At 37.1% G+C, this 13,294-nt stretch overlaps 1 protein-coding gene across 2 annotated transcripts in view; it reads left to right on the forward strand.

Annotated features, from left to right (window-relative positions):
* The first annotated feature begins 201 nt into the window (after window positions 1-201).
* Window positions 202-13,294, forward strand: part of LOC107716323 (F-box/WD repeat-containing protein 4-like) — a 34,223-nt gene continuing 21,130 nt past the window's right edge. For both annotated transcript variants that reach the window (XM_016522702.1, XM_016522701.1), the window contains exons 1-5: window positions 202-693; window positions 1,984-2,079; window positions 2,521-2,706; window positions 3,353-3,485; window positions 4,807-4,901. In XM_016522702.1, coding sequence (XP_016378188.1) covers window positions 509-693; window positions 1,984-2,079; window positions 2,521-2,706; window positions 3,353-3,485; window positions 4,807-4,901 — 695 coding nt within the window. In that variant the 5' untranslated portion in view covers window positions 202-508. The remainder of the gene's footprint in view (window positions 694-1,983; window positions 2,080-2,520; window positions 2,707-3,352; window positions 3,486-4,806; window positions 4,902-13,294) is intronic.

Here is a 13,294-nt window from a genome sequence, read left to right on the forward strand (position 1 = left end):
GCCGTTGTTCACCGACAAGCTGCGCAAAATTGTCGGTGAACAACGGCTCGGTGTAGTTAATGCTGCTCCATGTGAAAGCCCGCACGTGATGGCGATTTACCGCTGATTACAGAATGGCTTTACTGACAAGATGCGCGTTAAATATCGCATGCGATTTATCGTGCAGCCCTAATATATATATATAGACAAAAATCATTATCATCAACAGTAAAAGAAAAAAAACCGGTAGAAGCTCCAGCAACTGTTTGAATGAAAGGCGCCACAGAAAACCGGATGGCTCACTGGCTCTAGTCATTCACTACACTGCGCACCGTGGATCACGTGACTCTACTGGTTGTGATGGCTTCTTTCGCTTACTGTCTGTGACTACGCGTTTTGAGAAAAACATGGGCTTCTGCGTACTCTCGAGTCAAACCGACGAGTGTCCTCTCAATATTACCCTTCATATTAGTGGAGGCAGACACCGCGTGACAAAGAAAAGAGGCGCTGATCTGGAGAAGAAGCCGCCATGTTTCTGTTTCAGTTACCCGAGGATGTGCTCTTCCTCGTCCTGTCCTACCTGGATCCCAGATCGCTTTGCCGCCTCTCTCAAGCGTGCAAGAGAAGCTACATGTTCATCTCCAGAGACGCTGTTTGGAGGAAAATAGCTAAAGACATTATTAACACTGGCTTGACACGACAAGGAATAGATTTGTAAGGATTTTGAGATACACTAGCTGTGTCGCTAGCTAATCGTTCTCGGCCTACGCATAGAATAACAGAACTACGTAGACTGCGTAGGGCAACGCGTATTCACCGCAGTCGTGACGTAATAGAAACTGCGTACGTTGAAATTCAGTTCCGTTCTTACGCTGATAGTCACGTGGATTTTGTTTACAGGAGCAACCAGTACGTGAGCGGGACCTCAAGACAATAAATTGGAAAAGTAGGCCTAATATCTATAAGCAGATGAATAGGATGTTGGATTGTAGTCAATCTGTTTTTTCTTCGTATTAATTTTTAGATTAGACCAAACTGAACTATCACTTCAGTCACTTTCCACGAATACGAAGTTTGATGTGCCATATATTTTGTGAGGACTAATATCGATATGTCTTACATTTTGCGTGCAACCTGTTACCATATAATTCTCTTCGTTTATTATTACAAAAATGTAAGATAAAGTTCCACTTATGAATGTTCCACTTCCACCGACCCAAAAATATAATAATAATAATAATAATAATAAATTGTATTGTCTTAATTTTTACAGAAATATTAATTATGGGTTTATTTGTCAAGCTCAAAGCTCAAACATTCCACAAAAAAAGGTCTTTTAATTATTTATGGAAAATATAGGTCTATGTCATTCATGATGATTTAATGTTTTTGCTTTAAAATGGCTAAATCACACAAATCAGGGTTTTAAACTGGGTTTAGACATTACTCCCAAACTTTGATGGCAGGGTTGGTAAGATTTCAAACCCCACAGCAAATAAATAGAAAATGAAAAAACTGTATTTAGTTTGACAGAGGTTGTGTTCTGAAGGTTAAGCAGAAGGTTAACCGCATTTTAATGGCCATTTGTTTAAAAAAAGTAAAAGTTTCAGATCCTGTGCTGCTGTGTCCTTTTTGTGAAAAATGTCAAGTCATGAACATTTGCATTATAAGCTCACTTACACCAGCCAAAATTATTACAATATTTTTCGTACTGTATTGTAATCACAAATGATACGCAAACAAATAGGCTGACAGATCTGTTTATTTTTAAGTTTATGATATTAGAATTTATATGCCTAAAGTAAGTGTGCATATCTGCTAAATAGTCTTCACTGTCTGCTGGAAGTAAAGACCTATAAAGTAACAGCATGTAATTTCAGACTCATTTTAGTCTGCTTCTAAAGGGGGGCCTGAATACAGCATTTCCTTTATTTTGCCATTTATCTAAAGTAAGCTCAAATAATGTCAACCATCAGTCCCCTGATCATTCTCCAATTTTTCCAGGTGTCCTTCTATTCCTCTTAAGGACAGAGTGAGGGCGTCCCACAACTGGATCCATGGAGTCTGTCGTAAAGAAGTCCTTTTAAAATGGAAAATTAAGTGAGTTATTATTTTATATTCTTTATATATAAGTAATTTATATACACTCTATTTACTTTGGCTGTATCAAAATTGGAAGCATAAATGACTTGAATTGTCTATAAAATAACTAGTCACATGCAGATGCAAAAGTACAATTGCTTGAACGAGTAAAATAAAATGGTTATAATGTGACCCACCCTGTACTTCGAAAGGGAGAAGGGAAAAAAGGAATTTAAAAGTAAGTTGGAAGATGTCATACTTTCATTGTCCAACCCCAAAATACATATTTTTCATACATTTATCCTCTGACTTAGGGTGTGTAGTTGACCTTGCCAATATGGACAAGACATTATTGTGTTTTTTTATTAGCCTCCTCGTCACCTTAAGCCCCAAGATACAGATTGAACTACAGAATAAACGTGTAGGAGTAATTTCCATTCCTTGATTGTTCGCCCACAGCTTGTTGCCATGGATACAGCTGGACTGTGATGTGCTGTATCTCTCTCAGGCAGCAAATATCAGTGCGTACCATCTGAGAGCTGACGGGGGAAAGTTACAGAACAGTCGAGTGGCCCTGTTCTCCGGACACCAAGAAGACGTGTGCAGATTCACTCTGACAGACACACACCTTATCAGTGCAGGAGGGTAAATCCATGTTCACTGCTTAAAGATCTTTATAGTCGTTCAGTCTTTTTTTTTTTATTATTATAATTATCAAGTCAGCAAACATATGAACAGATTTGATAAGGAATCACATCTTCAAATCTTATAATATGGTTGCGGTGTTGATTATTATAATAAAATAAAATATTTACACTTTAAAAAAAAAAATTTGAAATTGATGTAATTTCCATTAGCACACAAAGTCTATCGGCCACTAGTATTCTTCGGTTGAATGGTGAAACAGGAATGTGCTAGTTTTCCTTCTTTTTCGTTATTGGACCACTAGGTATTTCCTACATTTAAACATAGTAAAATATTAACTACAGTAGTTCAGCCATGCAGTGATTCCACACTTAGTGGTTTGATTGTTTGGGATAGTTTGCTTTAAAACACATAACACTAATAATAATAATAATAATAATGCATTTTATTTATAGGCGCCTTTCAAAACACTCACAGACAGCTTACAAACAGTCATAAAATACAGTACTGAACAATATAAAATGAACAGCAAAGCTTTTTTATTATATCTCATTGATGTTTATTTGCTATAATGCCCTTCTTTAATTAAACAAAAAATGTATGTAGTATTGCTACCAATCATTACTCTGTTTGTCTGTTTTTCCAGTGATGGTAAAATAATTGTTCATGACAGAGGAAGTGATTACTCTGTGGAGTATTATGGTCACAATCAGGAGGTGAACTGCATTGACTGTAAAGGTGGTGTGATAGTCAGTGGCTCCAGAGACAAGACCGCAAAGGTGAGATTGTGCACTGTATGTTCTTCTCTTGCTTTAATTTAAGTAAATATATAGCTATGTCCATGACTAGGTGTCTTGCATCAAATTCCACACAGTGAGTGAAAAGAAAAAAAGTGAATTTTGAAAGTTACATGTCCAGTGTTGAGAAGAATTGTTACAGGAGACAGTTGTATGCAATAGTGGGAAGTAAATCTTTAAAGGGGTCCTATTATGCTCTTTTACAAAGTCTTGATTTTGTTTTGGGGGTGTACTAGAACATGCTCTCATGCTTGGTGGTTCGAAAAACGCATTATTTTTCACATAATTTACATTATTAAAATACCTTTCTCCCCAGCCTGGCACAAACGGCTCGATTAGTTCTGGGTTTTAATGAAGGCCCGCCTTTCGAAAAAAACGAAATGTGTTGTGATTGGTTAGCTGTCCCAGCTGTGATTGGCGAACAGCTTAGACGGTGTTCATACTGCCCTTTGGAGTGGACTTTGAGATTTGTAACTTTCTAGATCTTTTTTATGCCCAAACATACACACTACACACTGACTAAAATTAAAAAAGTGAAAAAGCATAATAGGACCTCTTTAAATCTGTCAATTTGGAACCAGTTTGGTATGATGTCATAGAATCATCCCGTCATCCTAGCAATGCTATGCACTTATTTTTGAGAAACACCTTGGAGAGACATCAGAAATTCATGCTTCCTATAGAAGCAATGCATTTTTACAACTGGTTGACTTTAAACATTTACTCCTTTTGTTATTCAAAATACACTACCGTTCAAAAGTTTGGGGTCAGTAGGCTTTTTTTTTTTATGTGAAAGAAGTCTCTCATGCTTTGAATGTCTCTGAATTTATGTGATCCCAAAAAAAAAACTGTAACATTATAAAATGTTGTTACAATTTAAAATAATTTATTTCCATTGTTATATATTTTAAAATGTAATTTATTACTGTGATGCCAAAGCTGAATTTTATTCAAACATTTCTTATTATTATCAATGTTGAAAACATTTGTGCTGGTTCATATTTTTGTGGAAACCGTGATATATATATATATATAAGTTCAAAATAACTCATGACAACTCTCGGAACATTTTAGCATGGTGATGGATATGACAGTGTTAATGTAGCGCCATCTAGAGTTTCATGACTGAACTATATATTTATTTGAAATGTACTTTTTTGTAACAAAAACTGTAACTTCTGATCAGTTTAATGAATCTTTTCTGGAAAAAATTATTATTTTTTTTTTTTTTTAAAGCATACGGGAGTGTTAGTTAATGTCTAAATGACTTGTGATTTTTGTACTGTTTGTAATTTCATTTTAGATTTGGGCTCTGACTCCTGATCGATTTGGACAGTGCTTACATACAATCCCCACATATGACAGAGTGTGGTCGGTGGCCATCAGTCCATCTCTATGGTAAGTCTGTACTCATGATTCAGTTGTGCAATGAGATTTGTCTAGTCTTTGTGGTTAAGAGTCTTAGTGAGGCTTGAAATATAGTCTACCAAAGACCTTTCTTCCAGTGTTTGATTAATTGAGTGCTGTCAGTCCCTGATTTTGGATATTAGATAAAGTCATGTCGTTCCAAACTTGAATGACTTACTTTCTTCTGTGGAACACAAACTCTTGGTAACCAAACAGACATTTCTCAAAATATCTTCTTTTATGTTCCACAGAAGAAAGTCATACAGGTTTGGAACGACATGTAAATTATTCTGTGACCGCAAATATACAGTGGCCTGAGACCAATTTAAAATCTGGGATTCTTCCACACAATTTCTAGGTCAAATACAGCCATCAAATACAGATTTTCAAAATGCAAAATGTTGATAGTTCAATTAAACTTTTCTGTCAAATTGTTGTGCAAAACAGAAGCATTTTCCCTAGCAGATTCAGATCTTTGAACAGTGTATTTCCTTCTACTGTATCCGTGATGCTCTTCCAGTTTTTAGGCCGTCTCTTTGGTTAGACAGTGTGTGTTTGATTCTGCCACTTACTTCATACTTACTGATTTCCTCCGTTCTTCTCACTATATGAATCACCAACAGACCTGAACATCAACCTTAGCTTTCATCAAAGAGAATTTGAGATCTTTCAAATAATGAATGTATCAGTGGGTTTAAAAGAGCGAGGTGGGGGTGGCGGCATCGTTACGGCTCGTGAGGTGAAGTGGTCATAGACAGGGCAACCCAAAGCAGGTGGCCAGACCCTTTTTTAATACATACTCTTCAATTTATTGCCATGCCATTGCTTTGAAGTAAATTAGTTCACACCTCTGAAATGCAGATGGAGAAGAATGTGATCCCGGCCCCTAAAGGCTTAGAAAGCAGAATTTTGCCCTCTCATGGTGTGAAAAAAGACCCATTTTGTGGTTCTATAATTCTCAAATATAACCTACAATGTTTTTCCCGCTTCTTAACTCTCACCAGGACAGTGACGATACATCATTGAATGTTTCTTTGTGTTTCTTGACTTTTTAAACACAGAAATGTGTTGAACCATTCAGTTGATAAATCGTTACAGGCTTTTGAACTTTAGAAAGCCGTTTCAGTCTACAACTGGTTAACCGTTTCTCCCTCAATACATCTGGGAAGTTTCCCGATGTGATGAGCTGTTTAAACAAGTGTGGGATGGAGTGAGACCGGCGAAGAGGGAGAGAGAGGAAAAAACCGTGCAGGATATTATGGTGAAGCGGGGTTGCCTTTGCTCCTGCTGCCTTTGATTGCTCGGCCATGTATACTCCCACACGTTTAATGACACGCAGGCACATGAAGCTGTAACACTAGCGCAGAGCCTCCATCTGCCCCTGGTCCGTCAAACGCACCTTCACAGCACTGCTGGAAGAATGGAAACACTGTGCGCCGGGAGACACTAAAGGACACGTTCTCATCTTTTGTCACGACAAGGCCAGCGTGTAGCGGAAGAAAGCCACTGCTACTTGAGCAGATGCAATGGTTCAACGCAGTTTTAGTCACTCAGCCGAGTCATTAATCCCCGCAGCCCCGTCTCCACAGCAAAGAATTTAGATTTCAAAAAAAGAGACGATTATCCACATCATTAATTCTCCAATTTGATGGCTGAAATAGCAGGCCTCTGAAACCGATCGCTGGACTCAGATAATGGACCAAACTTCACACATTGACAGTGGGAGAAGTTGATGAAACTGATTTGAAATAAAGGCATCAACTAAACCTGGGGTTTTCATACTGTTTGATGCCTTTGCACTGAACCCATTCCTAAAAAATATAGACAACTGTAAATTTTCATGTATAGAGATTTATTTATACTGTAAAAATTAAAAGGATTGTGAATGTCTTGCAAATACGCTACCATTCATAAGACATTAATGTTTGTATTTAGCAAGGATGCATTAAATTGACCAACAGTGATAGTAAAGACATTTATAATGTTACCAAAGATTCCTATTTCAGATAAATGCTGTTCCCTGGAACTTTCTATTTGTCAATGAATCCTGAACAAAAAAAAATTGTTTCCCACAATAATATTAAGCAACACAACCATTTTTCAACATTGATAATAATAACCAAATCAACACCAAGTCAGCATATTAGAATAATTTCTGAAAAATCATGTGACACTAAAGGCTGGAGTAATGAAAAGTCTGCTTTGCCATCACAGGAATAAATTAAATTTTGTAAAAAATTCACAATATTACAGTTTTTGCTGTATTTTAGTCAAATAGATGCAGTCTTGGTGAGCATAAGAGACTTCTTTCAAAAACATGAAAAATGAAAATGTAAAAATGTAATTATTTATTACAGTATTTATTTTGCTTTTTTCAAAACTTTTAAGATTTATTATAATATAAATATTTATTTATTCTGAACTTTTCAGCAGTATGAATCTCTGAACTAACATATAATCAGACATTTAAAACGTATTTCTCTGTGGTTCTGGAAGCACAAACCCATTGTAAGAGAATTTCCACTTCCATTAATGGATTTTGAATAACTTAGTAAAACTGATATTTTTGGGCCTGCTTAGTTTTGTTAAAAGTGTCATTTCCTCTCCAGATTATCTGTCTCCTATGTTCGAGCTGCACCAATTAGAAAAAGCAGCACATGTCCTCTAATTGAGAGTGTGTTCTGATTTTACTCCTACAACAGTCAGGAGCTGAAACCGTAGACGGAGAGGGTTTCAAAATAGTGATTGCACAGTGTGTTTTAATTTGGAAACCTGAAGGAATAGATGGGAAGCCCTTGTGTTGCAAATGTAATTGTTCCAGCTTCACGCTTGAGGTATCTAAAGGACAAGGAGCAAGAGAAGAGACGCTGCAGTGAGCAACGGGTCCGAGAGAAGGGGTGAGGGACAAAGAAAAGAGAAAGATGTCGAAAGAGTGTGCATATGGTCGCCTCTGACACTCAGGTGTTAGGGGCTGCATTGTTCCAACCCAATGCAGAATCACACTTGTGTATAAAACAAAAGAACCAGAGCAAAATGCCAAGGCTGACTGTCGTCTATATTTTTACAGGCACTGATCCTAACCATATCCAGTGGCCCTTGTCCTATTTCTGAGATTGCTTTTTACAATTTTAGGCACCTGGGTTTTTCTCTGCATTTTATTCCTTTCATATTGGACCATCTTCTCAGGTTTTTCACTAGTTATATCAGAGCGTAATGTGTGCAAGTGGTGGACAGGACCGGCCCTGTGCAGCTTTGAAGAACTCCACGGTGACTGCATGACTTTCACAGCTGATGTTGCAATGTGAACGCTAGCTTTGAAATTCCCTAAATGGTGTCATATGGCTAGCGGTCCCATCCTTAACTGTGAGACCGCTCCAAAAAAAAAGGCCCCTCTCCCATCGCGAAGGTAATGGGCACTCTGGCTCCCTGCATTGTTCTCATTTCACTCCAGTGGGTTGCTCTTCTGTTCTTCCATTTACAATCTCATATCAAAGAGACAGAAGCGGCCATGTTGAAGGGGGAAAAAATGGTATTCACAGCAGCCCAAATGATTCCTGATTCTTGATCTGTAACCCGTGAGCTGTTGTTGTTGTTTTGTTTTTTTACTCAACTTTCAGTTGCTGTAATTGGAGCTAAAATTGGTTGACAGTTTACATGGCAATTAACCTGCATGCTCTCTTTCATAACCACCATATGTACTGTAGACTTCTTAGCTCTTGCTTATTCCTTAATCACACAATTTGCAATGTTATGGATTATTAGAAAAAAAATGAAATTTTATTCCACCAGAGATACTCCCATGTTCATGTTCATATTTACATGTGAAATGGATGAAGGCAATACAATGGCAAATAAATTACTTTTCCTTACAAATTTCATTGCTTAATGACATGATCAACTAATTGTCTTTCAAAAAATTATTTTACTGTTCAAAATTATTACTACCGTTAAAAAGTTTGGGGTCAGAAAGATTGAAAAAAATTAATGCCTTTTTTCTGCAGTAAATTGATCAGTCGTGACAGTAAAGACATTTGTTATTTTACAAAATATTTCTATTTCAAGTAAATGCTGTTCTTTTGAATTTTCTATTCATCCAAGAATCCTTAAAAATGAATCATTGTTTCCACAATGATTTTTGGATGCAATATTAACTATTACATTTTGAACTATATAAAAAAAAATAGAAAACAGTTATTCAAAATTGTTATAATATTTCACAATATTACTATATGTTTGACTAAATTAATGTAGCCTTGGTGAACATAATAGACTTTCAAAAACATTTTAAAAATCCTACTGACCCCATTTTTTATTGTAATATTTGACTCTTTATTATATTATTTTATTACAGTTTTAATGTATTTTTATTAAACAATTTCACCTAAATATTGCAGGCACTGGACATTGAATATCTAATATCCTCCAGACATGCCGTTCTTCACTCCTTGTGTCTGTCTGACCCATCCCATTTAAAGGTCTTTGTCGTTCCCTTTTTGCCACTAGATGTAGAATTAGTAGGAAGCGCCTCTTGTGATATATAGTTTCCTGTAGTGTCAGACATGACAGATTTTAACCGACAAGATGGGACTTGAGTCCATCCAGGCCTGGGTAACTCTAGCCAGAGTATATGTAAGGTACGTCGGCTACTCTTCCTCTTGCATTTATCGAACACACACATGCAGCACAGAGTCTGTCAGTTAGTTCATTAAGCTTGTTTGATATAAACTGGGGTTTGGGTTTGCCTGTTTTTAGCTTGATGTCAGCTCTTCACTTGCAGAGAATGTAGAAACGATGTGTAATCGTTAGCCTGAAATGTGTAATTTGGTCTTGTTAATACCACATGCACATCTCTCTCGCAGATCTTGAGAGAATTATGTTCATTTAGCTTTTCGGACATTGTTTAATTATAGTTTAGATGAAGTGGCCTCACTTGGATGATCAAATGAGCTTTTCCTCATTGGCTAATACAAATTGTGCATAAATTTGTGTCTGTTCATCACCCAGGGAGTTTTTGAACATGGCTAATCAATGTCTTATGCAGGGAATCTAAACACGGATAGCAGATATTGATAATTTTGTGCTTCTTGTATGTTATGATGGGATAGGCCATGTCACGATGGACAGAAGCGCTCCTTCTCTCTAACTGCCTCAAAGAGCACAGTACACACTACCTCAGTAGTCGCAATGAGCCCACATCGACCAGGCAGGGAGGATGAAAAGGGACAGGGCGCAAGCGTCAAAAAGAGAAGCAACCCCAAGGAGAAGCGAGAAAGGCTTCTTTTTGGGGAGGCCTGTTTTGTTTAGAGTTGGTCAAGCACAACTACAAAGATGTTGCAGGGGTACTGCCTTTGAAATTTTCCAGAGAAAATGATTGTTGGATAAACCGCCCCCAAAACACCACTCTCTGGCAAACGGAGGGAGCGTGACCTATGACCCTCAGTATGAAAGTACATCGAGACGTACTCCTCTATACCACCCTAAGCTCACCCCGCCCCAATTTCACCCCCTTTGCTCCACCTCATTCAAGCAAAGAGAGAGAGAGAAGGAGAAAAGAGTGAAATTCATGTCATTCATTTTGCTTCTCATCTCTCTCTCTCTTAAGGCTGGGACGGCGAGCCGTGTCTTAGGAGTCAAGAATTCAATTAGTTAAAAAAGGGGAAAAGAAAGAGTCTGCAACAATAAAGCGATAACGGACAGAATGTGCGTTCCCACACGTTAAATACAGGGCGCTAACTACTGAAAGCACAGCATGGGAGCTATAGCCTCTGACTGCAGGTGGTGTCCTGAATAATTGCAGTCAATATGCCCCTTCTATGCAGGCTTTGCACAAGCAGATCATTACACACATGCCACATACAGGTGTTCCCCAGGCGCATTTGAGATGGAAACTTTTGTTATTCCCTAAAAAGCATTTTTGCTCAGAAGCTAGCTGGGGAGTTCTACTCTGTGGCTGTGGTGTAATGCACGACTGTTTGTGTCTTTCTTAGCCAGACAGAGTTAAGTCCGTTGACATAAAAGTTCTGATACATTGTCACAATACTAAAATAGATCATATTTAACTTAAAATAGCATTTGTTGACAGTGAAAATTTTAAATCTGTGTCAAATCTGTTTTGTGTCAGAATGCGTCAGCATTTTGCTAAGCAGCCTGTAGTTCCAAATGGGAAGAAAGGAAAAAAAAAAAAAGATTTACATTTCCAAATGGAAATAACAGTACTAGCACAAGTGGTGCAGATCCAGGGCATTATAAATGGAGCTCAAGACTGTGACCGAAACGGTAAGAAATGTGACACAAAATGTGACAATTTAAAATCTGCTTGGATGGAAAGTCAGGTAAATAAAGCGGTATCAGTTCGGTAATAAAGCTTTCGGTATCGTCAGGTATCTCCTCATATATCTTTCTGCTGTATGGAAAACGGTGGGAGCCGTGATGTGCAATTCATGAACAAATTACTCAAAAATTTTTTTTTAATGATCAGTCAAAAAGATTCACAGTTTCAAACTCGAGTTCGCAATTTGAATTAGATTGTTTAGAGCTGCTACTAGGTTCACAACTGATTCCCCTGTGATTTCCAGTGAGTCATTTTATGGTTACGTCTGTTTAATATTCTAATTAAACAAGAACCATTAGTTGTGATTAGAGATACATTGTCACAGCAAAATATTGGTCATTCTATAGCATAGTGAGGTAATCTTTGTTTTAGAGCAGAAGCCTGTTCACACCAATGACAATAATTATAAAGATAATTATATTAGCTTCTACACCAATGGACCATAACATTCTGTTACTATACAATATAGTGTGTGCTGCATTTTTTGTCATCTGCTACATTAAATGCTACATTAGCTCTTTAAAATCAAGTGGATTCTGATTGGCTGTCAATGTTTTTATCTTCATCAGCTGGAAAAAAAATCTTCTGAAAATGATTCCAACAACTTTGTTCTTCTTTGTCATTATGGTTATAGCTGTGGTGTGAACTTTCCTATTATCATGGAATTAGAATGCTTATTAAAACTTTATAGTTATTGTTCTAGTTAACATCCTTGGTGTCAAAATGCATTAAAACTTTAACGTAAATGGCATGTTGGAGCCATAATATTTAACTTTTTTTTTAAACCGGTTTGTCATGTTTATGTTTATTAACTGTTTTGTAATTTGTAAACAAAATTGGGCTCCTAATTGTTTCATTTTAAGAGTCTTTTATGGCTCCCTAGTCATTTTTTATCTGATGTCCTGATAAATGTGTCATTCAATTAGTGACGGGTGATGAGGTCTGCGTAAACTAGCTGCTGACTTTCTCATGGCTTTTTTTGTGTGTGTTTTTTGGTCTAATTTGATGTGGTGCTGTTCCACTCGGCTAAGCAAAAGGTGGTGTATGGAATGTTCCTCTGACCTCAGATGCAGGGGACATGAACAGAAAGCCAAAAGGTCTGTGAACTCGGGTGTGAGCTGAACAGGGGGGTGGGAGGGGGGCTTGGGGGAGCTGGGCTGGAGGGTCGACACAGAGAGGGAAAGAGAAAGACCCTGTCTATTGTGTTCCTCCAGCCAATATAAAAACATCATAACCCTTTTAAATTCAAACATATTTAGGGACTAAGATGAAAGCACTCTAACATCCCCTTGAACAAAGCCAGGGGTCAGCTATAACAATTGAACAACATCCACTGCACGGCCAATGCATGGGGGGTTAAACTCCCTTTGAACCCTGTCTTTACCCATGGGCCTTTAAGAGAGACTGAGATGCGTTTGGGGTCAGTAGATTTATTTCACCGTTTAAAATATTTTCCTCATTTATTATAATCATTGCACAATTAATGACATTAATTTAATAATTAATTTAGTATTATTTGATTCTTTTTTCCATTCTTTCTATTGCTTTTTAGATAAATAGTGTGTGTGTGTGAGGGTGTGAACCAATATGATAAAATGACTATTGTTGAGAGAGGACAATCAAAAAAATTATTACCAAAAATGGTAACATTTAAATTAAGTGGTTTTATGCTAGTCAGTATTATTTAACATAATTTAAATACATTTAAATTCATTATTTTATACCAACAGACAAATTTATATTGGTTCATTCAAGTAGAAATAAGTCTTAAAGGTTACAGTTGCAGGTTACCACTTTTTACTAGATTATAAATGGTTTTAATAACAAGGTCTTTTTGTTTTTTTGTTTTTGGACCAAGCTGGTTTAGGTGGTTGACCTACTGGACAACCAGCTGGTTAGAGCTGGTAGGCCACCATGGACCAGCTAACATGTTTAAAAAACAGCTTGACTACTTGACCTGGTTTTTCTAGTAGGTGTGTCTCATTTTGCTTGGATGTAAAGCTGTGTACACTATATATATATATATATATATACAGGTGCATCTCAATAAATT

This window comes from Sinocyclocheilus rhinocerous, unplaced genomic scaffold, assembly GCF_001515625.1.
Source record: "Sinocyclocheilus rhinocerous isolate Xijiao unplaced genomic scaffold, SAMN03320098_v1.1 scaffold869, whole genome shotgun sequence".
Lineage (NCBI taxonomy): Eukaryota > Metazoa > Chordata > Actinopteri > Cypriniformes > Cyprinidae > Sinocyclocheilus > Sinocyclocheilus rhinocerous.